The sequence below is a fragment of the Macaca thibetana genome, chromosome 10 (assembly GCF_024542745.1).
Source record: "Macaca thibetana thibetana isolate TM-01 chromosome 10, ASM2454274v1, whole genome shotgun sequence".
NCBI lineage: Eukaryota > Metazoa > Chordata > Mammalia > Primates > Cercopithecidae > Macaca > Macaca thibetana.
The window spans coordinates 90,186,776-90,200,432 of record NC_065587.1 but is presented as its reverse complement, the minus strand read 5'-3'; the positions used below and the strand labels follow the sequence as shown (position 1 = coordinate 90,200,432).

General features: G+C 57.5%; 1 protein-coding gene across 1 annotated transcript; it reads left to right on the top strand.

The window, feature by feature from the left end:
* The first annotated feature begins 1,642 nt into the window (after positions 1-1,642).
* On the top strand, positions 1,643-13,374 carry NKX2-2 (NK2 homeobox 2). The gene is made up of 3 exons (XM_050745442.1): positions 1,643-1,804; positions 10,290-10,989; positions 11,916-13,374. Exons 2-3 carry the CDS (start codon positions 10,731-10,733, stop codon positions 12,476-12,478), a joined length of 822 nt encoding a protein of 273 aa, XP_050601399.1. The 5' UTR covers positions 1,643-1,804; positions 10,290-10,730; the 3' UTR covers positions 12,479-13,374.
* Positions 13,375-13,657: the final 283 nt, after the last annotated feature.

Genomic DNA, 13,657 nt, shown 5'->3' with positions numbered 1-13,657 from the left:
GCTCAGCACTTCAGGTTAAGAGGTTCATTTTATAGCTCTTTTTGCCTCTATCAAATGGGTCTTCCTCCCTACTCCCAGTCTATGTCGATTCTCCCTCCTCTCTCACCCTCTTTCAACAGCATCATTTTTCCACCCTTAACAGCCACCTAAGGACAGTTATCCAGTGAACACAAACCTGGGGTAACTGGTAATAGTAAAGTCAAATGCTTATGTTTTTCCCTGCAGTAGGGCAACATTTTTCATCTCTTATTTTCCTTGGCCAGAAGAAAGATGTCATTCAGGGAACCCCAGGTGTTTTGAAGATGAAAACGAAGGTAGGGGGTCTGGCTCAGTGCTTATTAACCACAGAGAGAATTTGGTTCACTTCAAGAAATAGTAAAATAATGGCAATGGAGAGACAATGACTCTTAATGAATTCATGTGAGCAAAGTGCGAGGTGACCAGTTTGGGGACATGCAGTCCTGAGGCCGCCTTCTGAAGAAGGAAAGCAAAAAGATTATTTTCTATTAGGACAGAGTATTTACTTCCCTTTCCTGCAGCACCCAGGGCCACTGGATTCCATATTCGAGGCCAGGGCTGCCTCTCCCAGAGCTCTGGCTGCCCTTCAATTTAAATAAGGCAGGTGACATGCGACACTGGAGTCGACCACCGGCCGGAGGCAAGAATAATTTCAGGTGCTCCCTCAGCCAGGTGAACTGCTCCACTTCTCAAAATCCTTCCCTCAGGGCTCAGGAGACCCCACCCTCAAATCCCACCCACCCACAGAGTTGGGCATCTCTAGCTTTCAAACACTACTCTTGCTGTGTCAGACCTAGGTCCCATGAAACGTATCAACCTCCTGGAAAATAAAACAGCCTCCCAGGGGCCTGTAATAAAAGGAAGGCAAGAGCAGGGGAAACAGGAAAGCTAAGGAAATAAACCCCAGAGACTGCCTCTAATCCTGGACAGGTGGCATTTTGGCACAAGCGCACTGAAATCACTTTCCTCCCGAGCTGCCGGGGTGAATCCCTTTCCCGGGAAGACCGACACCCGTCAACCTGGAGAGGAGATCGTGCTGTGGGAGGAGCCTGGAGCCTGGGCGAGAGGTCTGTGACCTCCCGCAAAGTCGTGCTATCGGCCTTGGATCCGCGTATCTAGTGTAAACGCGGTTTCACACATAAATAACGTGCCACATCTGGCCCTTTGGTTTTATGGCGTCTTAGCGACGGAGCAATTTATAGATGGCGACCTTGTTAACCAGCAGTCCGGGCTTACCAGGAGCTGCGGAGTCCAAGACACTGTTGGGGACGGAGGAGGGGCGAGGGTCAGGAGAGACCTAGGGTCCTAGATCTCCAGCTCAGAGGGTCGCTGGAGGGAGGGAACCAACCGGCGCGTTTGGGGGAAGTGGGCCAAGGCAGGGGTGGAAGCCCTCTCCCCGCAAAGCCGACCATGTGGCAACTGAAAGAGCCATCGAAGCCCAAGTGTGTTTGCGCTCATACCCAATTTATTACCGCTGAACATATGGCCAATATTTTGACTCACGTCAGTCCGGCAAGGAAAACAAACAGAGAGCGCGCGACGCGGGGGAGCGGCCCCCTCCGCTGGGGCTGCGCTGTGGCCGCGGGGCCGGAGCTGGGAGGGTGGGGCCGCTGGGCCCGGAGCCTGGAGCCAGGAGCCAGGAGCCGGGAGGGGGAGCGCTCGCCGGCCGCGTCGAGCCGCCTCCCGAGCGCCCGCGACTCCGCAGCCGCCCGCGACTCGGAATAAAGAGCGGCCGCGACCTGCGCGCTAGCCCAGCAGAGGCTCCAGCGGCGCAGCCGCGCTCCAGGTGAGCCTCCAGCTCGCGCGCGTTTCCGGTGGACGCGGGATGGGGTGGCGCAGGGCGCCCGGCGGAGCCCGAGACCCGCAGCCGAGCCCCGCGGTGGCGATGGAGGAAGCCCGGCGTCGCCCTCGCTGCCAGGCGCGGACTGTCTGGTCCTCCTGCCGCAGCCACCCGGCGCGGGAACGCGCTCCGGGCACGGTCCCAGTGGCTTGCCAGCAGAAAGGGGTCTCGGTGCACCGCCGTCGCCGCCGAGCGGCGCCGGGGCTCGGGTTCACGGCGGACCCCGGTTACGCGCCCCTCGCTCTCCCGGGTCCTGACTCGGATCGGTCCCCAAGCTGCGTAGTACGGACGCAGCAGGTGGGCAAGTGCGGGACCTCCGAAGTTCTCCCCGACTTCGCGGATCGCGGCGGGAGTGGGGAGCACTGGAGGACGGGCAGGGCCCCTCTGTAGCGCCTGCAGTCAGGAAAAGTTTTACCTGCTGCCGAGGCCAGGTGCTCCCGCCGCTGCGCACTTTTCAGTGCGGTCAGGGAAAGCAGTACTGTCCCAGGGGCTAGGAAAGTGCGGGGCTGGGGGTTGGAGGAGGAGGGAGGGGCGCGGTCCCCGCGGCGGTCCCCGCCTGCGGTCCCCTGAGCCCCGCCTGGTAGGGCGCGCGGTGGGGGAAGGGCGCAGAGAGAGGGGGGTCCGGGTAGGTGGAGGACTAGATAAAGACGCGCCTTGAAATGCGGCGGGGCTGTCGCCGCAGCTCCGGGAGTAGGAGGCGGAGCGGGCGCGCGGAGCGCCTGGCTAGCTCCCTCCCCTTTGCCCGGGGCCGGTTGCGCCTCAGCTGGCGGGGCTGCGGTGAGGAAGGGGCGGCGGCTGCACACAAGTCCACCGGGTAAGTAGACCCTGTGCGTCGCGGGGGGCTCGGGATCGGGGATTGAGACAGAGGCAGAAGTCCCGAAGGTAATTTGGAGATGGCGCCGAGTGGAGACACGGGCTTCTCCTCAGCCGAAGCTGGGACGTGAGGGGACTGTGGTGATGAGCAGGAGGGCAAGTGGCGGGAGTCGCAAACAGGAGGAGCCGGGGCTGAGGGCCCGCGCAGTGACTGAGGTGTCTGGAGAGAGCGACTGAAGCCTGGAGTTTGGGTGGCGAGTGTCGCCCGGGCCACGCCCGGCGCCGGACAGTTCTCATTTGTGTCAGTAGAGATCGCCAGAGGATCAGAAATGAACCTCGGTGGGGTCCTTGTCTCCAAGGGGCGCCCCCTCCGCCCCAACCTCCTCCCACAATACACACACACACATTACCAGGAGGCCCTTTGGAGCTCCTCTGGCGCCTCCTTGACTTTGGTGGCTCTTGGGGATGGAAAGGGGACGTTGCGTCTAGGGATAAGTTGTGGACCTCTACATTGGAGAGAGAGAGAGAGAGAGAGAGAGAGAGAGAGAGAGAGAGAGAGAGAGAGCCCGAGGAACCCCCTCTCTGTGCCGGAGGGCCCGAGGGTGCATTTCCCTGTCCTTCCCAGACCCAGCCCCTAGCTAGAGCTAAGAGCGTGCCTTCCCCGCGCCACCGACAACTACTTTTCACATCAGCCTGCCCGACCCAGCTTAAAGTGCTGAATGCTAACCGGTTAGGAGAGCCGCTTGTTTTCCAAAGTCTTGTGGTAATGATTTTGTCACGTGTTAAGAAGTAAATTCAGATAAGAGTGCTTTCAGCGCGTGTTTCCTGGAGAAACCCAAATCTCCCTTATTGAAATCGCCCTCATCCGGGGAAGGTCGGGCTTGGCTGAAAGAACGTTCCTGAAGGCAACACTGACGATGCGTAATCTCATTGTAACATATTTAATCATTAGAGCAGCGCGAACGAATAAAGCGAAGGGGTTCGCCCGGGGGGACGTGGTGTTTGGTTCCCCAATAAACCAGTGATAACGGATTGGCTGGGACAGGCTCATTTGGCCCGAGGGGGGCTTAAAGCTACGTTTTTAAAGAAAATATTGGAGGGAGGCCGGTTCCATTTTGTAGAGTGCCCGGAGCCACAGTTCTTGTTCAATTTAACATCCATGAAAGTTAAACGGCTTTCTTCGTCTTTTATTTTATTGGATGCATTTTTAAAGATCTCATTAAAGTGCATTTATCAAAGTCCTAACATATGCCCGCAGGGTCTTATGCCCACACAATGAGACTGATTAATAGAAAGACAAATACTAATTTCTATTACTATTTACATCCTCGGGAGATACTTGCCCCTTTTGTGATGGGAAGGAGGCAGATAATTGGGAAAGTGTTGTATATTTTGCCTTGAAAAAGAATAGAGAGAAGGGAGCTCACCTGGATGCCTTCCTCCTGCACCCACAATTAATCGAAGGGATCTCCGGGCTCTAGGTCCCAGGATCAGTTCTTCTCTCAGTGGCATCAATGGGGTTCCTGCCCCTCTGGAGGAAGGGGGTAGGGATTTCCCCTCAGACACAGAATCTGAACTCAGCCTCTGGGTCTAGAGAACTTATCTACCCAACTCCTTTTTAGTTGACTTGGGAAGATTGTCCATCTGGGAGGCATCCACTCCTTCTTCCCTTCCTGGGGCAATTTAAAGAGTTAATATAATATGGATCAAAGGGGGAAAAAAACTCACCTTAGGCTTGAACCCAAAGCTGGCTGAGATTTCCTTTCTTTTCACACTAATGCCCACTTTCTCTTCCACCTGTCCCAATGGCTGTGAGTCTCTCCTGCCAGAGATCTGCGGGGCATGGTCTGGCCTCTCCAAAGTTGCAGGCTCACACAGCTTAAGGCCTCCCCAACCCAGAGACTCCGCTCTGCCATCCCACAGACAGAAGGGAATTCCTATGACCCTGTTTCCTTCTCCGGGGGCAGAAGTTGAGGACAATTGGAGCTGGGACTGATTTTCATTTTCTGGTTAGGAAAAGTCCCAGCACAGGGTAATATTCCCCGATTTCTTTCATCCAGGACGTGAGAGCTGACACCTCTGCTTCCTGCAGTCCCTGCTCCCACACTGGAAGGCAAAGCCAAAGTGGGGCTGTTTTGGAGATGCCATCCTTAAGGTGAACGTCTTTATCGCCACACTCAGGGACCAGATTGGGTGACATTTTCCTTCCCCATTGATTTCAAGTGCATGCCACGCTCTGAGTCTCCAACCCAAGATAAAATAAACCTTCCCCCTCCGACAAAACCTTTGTGTCCGCGCCGTTAATCCTTGCTGGAGCAGGAAGGTGCAACGCGCTTTGTTTCCGGAGTGAATGAAGACAAACGCTTGCACCTTGGCGCTAACCAGACAATAAACTAATCCACTTGAAGGTTGTTATCTGAGATGGGATGTGCGAGGGCCTGAGAGCTCAGCCACATACTGTACCAGGAAAGGAGTTTCTTTTCAACCCTTTTTCATTCCAAAAAAAAAAAAAAAAAAGACGAAGAAATGAAATGAAGTCAAACAAATTAGTGTTTCCAAATAAAGGGAAAAGACCTTGTGTGTTTAATGATTGGAAGCGGTTTTGTGGGTGGGGAGTGTGAGGGGTGCTGCCTAGGGCTGCTGAAGCTTTGGGCTCCTCAAGGTCGCCCCCTCTTTAGAGCAGGCCCCAAGACCCCATCCCCCACCTCCGAAGACTTTTTCTGCCCTTAACTCCCCTGGAGGACAGGGGCCAGGTACCTGCACTGCAAGCTTTCACCACCGGCTTGAACAGGGAAGGATGCGAACAGAGCGCCGCCTCCCAAGAGGTGCCTAGAACAGAAATGCGGGGAGGGTCGAATGCCGTCCACGGAGCCCACTTCTTCCACAGGCAGAAGAAAGGCTCCCCTCCGTGGGGTGTGCAGAGGCCTCGCCTGCTCTCTCCTGTATCTTCCTTTCTTGTCTGGTTTGCTGTTGTTTAGAGCGAACCCCCCTCCCCAACAGGGGGCGTAAAGCTGAGGCATGGGAGGGCAGCAGTCGGGAACGCAGGGTGCCTCTGGGCGGCCCCCGTGCCCTGGAGCGCAGAAAAGGCGCTCGTGTTTGAGCTACCTGGGAAAGTAAACAGGTAAACACTGGGCCGACTTAGAGGGCCACTTGTCCTGGAGTGGGGCCACTTAGCCTGTGTACATTCGCCTCCCCTCCCGGGCCTCCGGCGATTGTTCAGCCTCCCCGCGCCTGCTCCAGACGCCTGAGCCCGAACTCAATTTGTTGCGGAACCCAGAGCAGCAGAGCGAGAGAGGCTTTCCTCTAGGGTCCAGGGGCACAGGTTCTCTTCCTCCCCTCTCTTGCCTTTCTCCCGGGCCTAGGACTCCCAATGCATCCGTTCTCAATCTAGGAAGAATGAATAGAGTTAGAGATGTGTACGGAACCTGGAGCCCCAATGCAGATAATAAAGATGGAGTTGGAGGATCCAGTTTTTCAGGTGACCCCAGCAGGGGTGTGCGGTGTTCGGGACGCTAAGGAGACGCCAAGCAAATCTCCTCCGGCCCGGGGCAAGCTGGGTTCAGAACTTCCAGCACCCGCCTCAACTTCCTCCCCAAGCACGCAGCAGAACGAGGCATCTTGCAGAGTACCTACCAGGTCTCCAGACCACGGCAGCTGAGCCCAAAGCTCAAACCCAAACTTGACGGATTGGAGGACATTGAACTCGCTTGGGTGCAAGATGGTACCTGGAAAGAATTTACTAAAGAATGCAGAGTGGGGGAGACGAGAGGTCATCCAAGTGGAGCTGAAACTGGTGCAGGCAGACGCTGACAGGGTGGGGGTGGTGGGCCGTTACTGAAGAACTCTTCGGAGGGTGAAGCGAGTGGGGCAGGGCCTCTCAGCCTTAGGGGTGTGCGGGATCGCAGGGAACAGAAGCTCCCGGGCTCTAAAAGGCCGAGCTGTGGTACTCGCGGGGAAGCCTCTTGGGGAGTCCTCAGGATGCAATCACCTGTTTAACTGGGGCAGAAAAAGGTGCTTTTGGCCCCTGGCCCCTAGGCCCTTTGGGCTCAAGCCGGGCCCAAGAAATTGAGGAGACATTGGACTGCGTTCTGGGTACCGGACTTGCCCTGGCCGCCAGCTGGGTCTGCGCAGGCCTCCCGGCGTCCACAGGCCGCTCCTGGGGGACTTGCATTTTATGATCTTCCACTAACAAGCCCAGTTTCTCCCCTCCAATTACGGGCCTCCCAGCGGTCTCCCTGCGCCTTTTCAATTGCAAATGTTAACGCTCTGGAAACGGACGCTGGAACCACACGGGCGAAAAAGTGATGGGGAAATGGAGTCTCGAGGTCCCGGGAGAGGCTGAGTGCTGTGGACCCGGCAGCACCGATCGCGGAGGAGGCAAGGCCGAAGCTCTCTCCAGTTCTCTCCCTCCCTGCCCAACTGCCCCAGGCCAGGGGAAAGAAAAACTGGAAGAGTCGCTGGGGTGAGAGTGTAGGAGGGGCCGGCGGCCTGCAAGGGCAGGGGAAGAGGGCGTCTCCGGTGCTCCGGCAAGAGGACACCTCAAGCTGAGACCCAGAAGGATTCGGCTGGTCATTGAGGCTAAGGGGCAAGCGCAAGGGCAAACCCGGCCTTTGAGAACTGGGCTGAGGGCCTCCTTCTCTAGGCGCCTATGGCGGCACCCCTTCCCCATGATTAATTCCAGGAGCCAGGATTCCCCTAGGAAAGCAATCCTCTCTCAGGTGCTCTGGGGACCTTGCAGGCTCCCACGGGTGAGGGGAGGAGACTTGATCAGTAGCAGCGGTGCTGATTTAGATCCTGGGAAGAAAGGCCCACTATGCTGGGGCAGGGGGAGAGAAGTTGGGAACTACATGCAACTTCAGCGAGGTGGCTCCCAGCTGAAGAAATGAACACGTTTTGGGAGGCCTCTGCGGGCACTCCCCCGCCTAAGATGGCTCTGGGGATATGCGAGAAACGACACTTGCTGCCAAAGACCCCTTTGCCACCCGACCCAAGAATTTGCCTGGCCCAACCAGGCCCTATTCTGGGCCCCCATCCTGGTGGCTGCCCTGGTCCCCAAGAGAGCCTCCACCCCCTTAGGACTGAGGAATAAGAGGAGGAACAAAAGGAGGGTCTTTGCTGCAACGCTTGGGATGAGAAACTTTTTTTCTCACCAGTTATTTATTTAGCAACTGAGTAACAATAGCAGTGGCAGGCCCACCCCCGCCCCTGGATCCAAACTCGGCGCTTCCCGACTCCTGGAGAACCAACTTCCCTCCTCCGACGGGGCAGAGCGACGAGCTCCCACGTGAAAGGGGCGGGTGGGAAGGCCTGAGAAAGACAGAGATGGAAAGAGAGAAAAAAAAAAAAAAAAAAGCACGAAAAGTAATAGGTTCGAGGAACACGCATCAGTTTCTAATTCTTCCAGGAGAAAAAAAAGGGGGTAAGGAGGGGGAGAAAGGAGAAAAGAAAAAGTAGGAGGAGAAAGAGGAATCGGGGAGCGTCGACATGAAGGGGTTTCCTTAATATTGTGGACGGATTCAGAAATGAATGAAGAGATAGTCCATTGAAAAGGGTTGAATGCCATGACAACTAGGAACAACCTTAGATTTATTCCAAACAGTTAGGACACATTGAAAGAGAGCGTCAATCATGTATTATTTCGCCACTGAAATAAATGCAAAAACCGAGCTGGGACAAAGGCTTCCAACGGGAGCGGGACATTTGTCTACATTTCGCTCATTGTCCGCAGCTTAGCAATCGGTTTGTATTTGTGTTTGCCCGGGTCCGACCACCCAGGACGTGCCGACGAGGGGCTCGCTCTAACCTGGGCCATTGTCACCCACGTCACATACTGGGGACGAGGCAGCGAGGGCTGCAGAAAGCCGCCGAGCGGCTAAGGGAGAGGTGCCCTCACCCGGCGCTGGCAACCCGGGGGCAGCCGGGGCGCGGCGGCGGCTGCGGCAGCTGCGCCCAAGGAGGACTCGGCGCCCGCGCGCTCAGCTCGACCCGAGCCCAGGCAGTCCAGGTTGTGGGAAGACTAGACCTGGACCCCGCAGGGGCGGCCTTCTGTGCTCCTCCCCGCCCCCAGACAAAGCTCCTTCCTGACACTCGTCTGGGGCGAACGAGCATCAGGTAGCCATTCTACCTCCCCGCACCCCCCCAAAAAAAATTTTTAACCTTGAGTGCGGCGTGGTCTTTTCCAACCCCAGCGCCGAGGAGGAGGTGCAAGTCCCGGGAAAGTTCAGTTCCCAGAGCGGAGAGTGGTTGGAAACTTCACACTAACCTGACTTAACCTGGAAACGTGGAGCGCGTACTCCGAACGCGCCCAGGGCATCCAAAAGGAGACCACACTAAAGAACTCGCGTGGGAGAAGAAAACGGGGGAGAAAACGCAGCATCGTCGGGCCACGCAGCAACCCCCCCTCCCCCGCAGCTTTCTGGGTCCTCACCCAGGCTGGAGACACAACCCCCACCCCCACCTCCGCAATCCCGCCCAGCCGCCTTCCCGCTGCTCCACCTCTAGCCGGAGGCTGGAGAGGGAGGGGACCGGAGAGGGAGGGATAATAGAGGGCAGGAAAGAGCAGGGCCGTCTGCCCTTTCCTCCACCCGGGGAAAGAGGCCCGCAGAGCCCAGAGGCAGCGGGGCCAGGGTCCGACCCCAGCCAAAGTTAGAGCTCCTCACTCTTACCCCGCCCTCCCCGGGACCGCCCGCAAAGCAGAAAGTGAACTGCGCGTCCTCCTTGGCCGCAAAGAGGTGGAGGCGGGGGGTTAGGGGTGGGAGGTAGGGGGAGGCGGAGTGAAGGAAATAAATGAGTCTTTAGCAAATAAAGGGCGGCTGGAAGGGGGCGGGTCGCTTGATGGTGGCTCTGGCCCGCCCGGAGCGGAGCTCTCTCCTGGGTTTCGGGCTCTCTCGCGGTTAACTGGAATCAATTACTTGCCTTGTCATTTCTAGCACTCATCCTTAAGCCTCAACCAAAATATTGACCTAGGAGGCTTACAGAAGTTGGGCTCTTGCCATTTGAACCGGATCTTGTTTAGGGAACCACCAGCGATGGAAAGGAGAGATTTCCGCAGCTCGGCCTTCGCCCCCTCCCCCTTTTCCAAAGGAGCCACAAATCGCCAATTTTCCGGCTTGCTGGGGGTGGGTGCGCGGGGGCGGGGAGGTAGGAACCGGTGAATATTAAAGAGGATTTTTCCCTCCTCCTGGTTTCTGTTTTGTTTTCTCTCCTCCTCCTCCCCACCCCCACCTTTTTTAAGATTCAATTTGTTAAAACGGCCCTTTCAAGTGTGTGGACTCGCGAGCGACGCGGTGGCCCTTTGTATGTAAATACTGGGTTTTTAAAAAAAAAAAAAAAGGCTCGCCCCGTCTTTGCAATTAATTGACACGTTACACCTCTCATCTTGCTCTAGAGGGCCGTTGGCTGGGAGCGCGGAGCTCCCCAAAACCCACAATTTCACATCTGCAAATACTGTCTTCATCCACTTGACTCCCAAGACCCGCCCACACGTGGCCAACCTTTGCGTTTTTAATGTCTCTTCCCCCTTTTTTCCACCCTTCTCCCGCTCCCTCTCTCCCTCCCCCTCCCTCCCTCTTTCTTTCCCTCCCTCCCTCTCTTTCTCCCCCTCTCCCCCCCTCCCCAGGTTCGTGAGTGGAGCCCAGCCTTATATGGACTGATCGCTCGGGCAATGGCCCATTTTTTCCTCGCCACCAGCCGCCACCGCGCGCCGAGCGGCCGCCTGAGCCCAAGCTGACGCCGCCTTGGCACCCCTCCTGGAGTTACAAACTAAGGCCGGGGCCCGCGGCGCTCGGCGCGCAGGCCGCCCGGCTCCCTGCGTCCATTTCCGAGTGCTTTCAAAGAAGACAGAGGCACTGGGTTGGGCTTCATTTTTTTCCTCCCCATCCCCAGTTTCTTTCTCTTTTTAAAAATAATAATTATCCCAATAATTAAAGCCAATTCCCCCCTCCCCTCCCCCAGTCCCTCCCCCCAGCTCCCCCCTCCCCCGCCCGCCGGGGCTGGGGAGCGCCACGAATTGACCAAGTGAAGCTACAACTTTGCGACATAAATTTTGGGGTCTGGAACCATGTCGCTGACCAACACAAAGACGGGGTTTTCGGTCAAGGACATCTTAGACCTGCCGGACACCAACGATGAGGAGGGCTCTGTGGCCGAAGGGCCGGAGGAAGAGAACGAGGGGCCCGAGCCAGCCAAGAGGGCCGGGCCGCTGGGGCAGGGCGCCCTGGACGCGGTGCAGAGCCTGCCCCTGAAGAACCCCTTCTACGACAGCAGCGACAACCCGTACACGCGCTGGCTGGCCAGCACCGAGGGCCTCCAGTACTCCCGTAAGTAGCAAAACTTGGCTGCCGAGGCCGTGGTCCCCTCCATTCCTGCGGCCGCAGCCTGGGCTGGACGCTGGGAGTGAAAAGGGAAGGGGCCATGTAAGCCCAGACCCCCTCACCCGGATTCCTAGAAAGATTTTAAACACTTGTATAGGATGTCCTCTGCCCTCCTCTTCAAGCCCCCTTAGTTCCGGGAAAGAACTTGGTCTCCAAAATTTATTTTCAACGCGAGAAATTAAGGAGAAAGAGGGAGAAGGGCTATACCTCCCAGGGGCTGGTATGTGATGTCAACCGGGACTGATGGCTCCAGCCGCAGCCCCCGGACTCCGGCCGCTGGGAGGGAATGGCCTGGCGCCCTGGAGGTAGTCAGCGAGCCTCGTCCGGGTACGGGTGGAGGGTGGGGAGGCTTTGGGTGGCCCGGGTATAAATAGCTCACCCTGCCCCCTGCGCGATCATAGAGGACGCTTTGTGCGGTGCAGGGGGTGTCTAGAAGGCCCGAAAGCAGAAACGAAAGCCCCCAAAAACCTGCCTTAAATGACCAAGCCGATCAATGCTGGGATTGTGGGGGTTTTCTTTTAAAAATCTGCCCACGTCTCTCCGGAGAGGAAACCGCTTAAGGGGGCCGGAGCCCTTAACCCGCGATGATCTTCAGTGCGCCACTCCCCCCAAAATTCTCACCCACGCTATGTGAGCCCCTTGAAACGCGAGCCCCTAGGCCCCACTCCTGCGAATTTCCCTCTTTACCCTGGGAGGCCCCGACGTCCTCGTGAGGCGTAGAGCAAGGCAGGGGTCACGGCAAAGGCAGCGGGGCTGGGCTGCCAGGCGCGGAGGTCCAGGGTCGCACGAAGGATTCAGGGTGCTCCGAGTCTGGTGCAGGCTGCGCGCGGCCTCCAGACGCCTGACGCGCTTCTCTCTCCCCCTCCCCCCAGTGCACGGTCTGGCGGCAGGCGCGCCCCCTCAGGACTCAAGCTCCAAGTCCCCGGAGCCCTCGGCCGACGAGTCACCGGACAATGACAAGGAGACCCCGGGCGGCGGGGGGGACGCTGGCAAGAAGCGGAAGCGGCGGGTGCTTTTCTCCAAGGCGCAGACCTACGAGCTGGAGCGGCGCTTTCGGCAGCAGCGGTACCTGTCGGCGCCGGAGCGCGAGCACCTGGCCAGCCTCATCCGCCTCACGCCCACGCAGGTCAAGATCTGGTTCCAGAACCACCGCTACAAGATGAAGCGCGCCCGGGCCGAGAAAGGTATGGAGGTGACGCCCCTGCCCTCGCCGCGCCGGGTGGCTGTGCCCGTCTTGGTCAGGGACGGCAAACCGTGCCACGCGCTCAAAGCCCAGGACCTGGCAGCCGCCACCTTCCAGGCGGGCATTCCCTTTTCGGCCTACAGCGCGCAGTCGCTGCAGCACATGCAGTACAACGCCCAGTACAGCTCGGCCAGCACCCCCCAGTACCCGACAGCACACCCCCTGGTCCAGGCCCAGCAGTGGACTTGGTGAGCGCCGCCCCAACGAGACTCGCGGCCCCAGGCCCAGGCCCCACCCTGGCGGCGGTGGCGGCGAGGAGGCCTCGGTCCTTATGGTGGTTATTACTATTATTATAATTATTATTATGGAGTCGAGTTGACTCTCGGCTCCATTAGGGAGGCATCGGGAGGTTGCCTGCGTCTCCTTGGAGTGGCAGATTCCATCCACCCAGTTCTGCCCATGCCTCTCCTTCTGAACCTTTGGAGAGGGCTGAACTCTACGCCGTGTTTACAGAATGTTTGCGCAGCTTCGCTTCTTTGCCTCTCCCCGGGGGGACCAAACCGTCCCAGCGTTAATGTCGTCACTTGAAAAAGAGAAAACGACCGACTCCCCACCCCTGCTTTCGTGAATTTTGTAAAATATGTTTGTGTGAGTAGCGACATTGTCAGCCGTCTTCTAAAGCAAGTGGAGAACACTTTAAAAATATAGAGAATTTCTTCCTTTTTTAAAAAAATAAGAAAATGGTAAATATTTATGGCCATGTAAACGTTCTGACAACTGGTGGCAGATTTCGCTTTTCGTTGTAAATATCGGTGGTGATTGTTGCCAAAATGACCTTCAGGATGGGCCTGTTTCCCTTCTGGGTCCAACTCCTTTCTTTGTGGTTTGTTTGGTTTTGGTTACGTTTGCGTTTTCCCCTGCTTTCTTCCTTTCTCTTTTTATTTTATTGTGCAAACATTTCTCAAATATGGAAAAGAAAACCCTGTAGGCAGGGAGCCCCCTGCCCTGTCCTCCGGGCCTTGAGCCCTGAACTAGGAGCTCAGCTATTCGGCGCGGTTCCCCAAGAGCGCCGGGCGCAGAAAGCTTTCGATTTTTTAAATAAGAATTTTAATAAAAATCCTGTGTTTAAAAAAGAAAAAAAGAAAAAAGCCCTGCCCTCCCATTTGTCTGACTTTGTCGCCCTGCGCCGGGCCGGAGGCCTGGGGCTGGGAACCAGGCCTGGCCGCCCGCGGGGCTCCCACGGGCGGTTCCTCTCGGGTGGGGAGGCCGGGGCACGGGGGCCCTGGGGCGGGCGGGGCTCCCGGTGCAGACCCCTACGACCACAGGCTGCACCCGGCGCCTAGGGTTGAGGCGGGGACGGGAACGCTCGGCTTCCGGCCTGCGAGCGGTCGGCCCGAAGCCCAGGGTCGCCCACCCTCTCCCCGGCCTCTC

Coding starts and splice junctions, on each gene's coding strand:
- NKX2-2 (XM_050745442.1), top strand. CDS start 10,731: ATGTCGCTGACCAACACAAAGACGGGGTTTTCGGTCAAGGACATCTTA. Junction 10,990..11,915: donor CGAGGGCCTCCAGTACTCCC/GTAAGTAGCAAA, acceptor CCCTCCCCCCAG/TGCACGGTCTGGCGGCAGGC.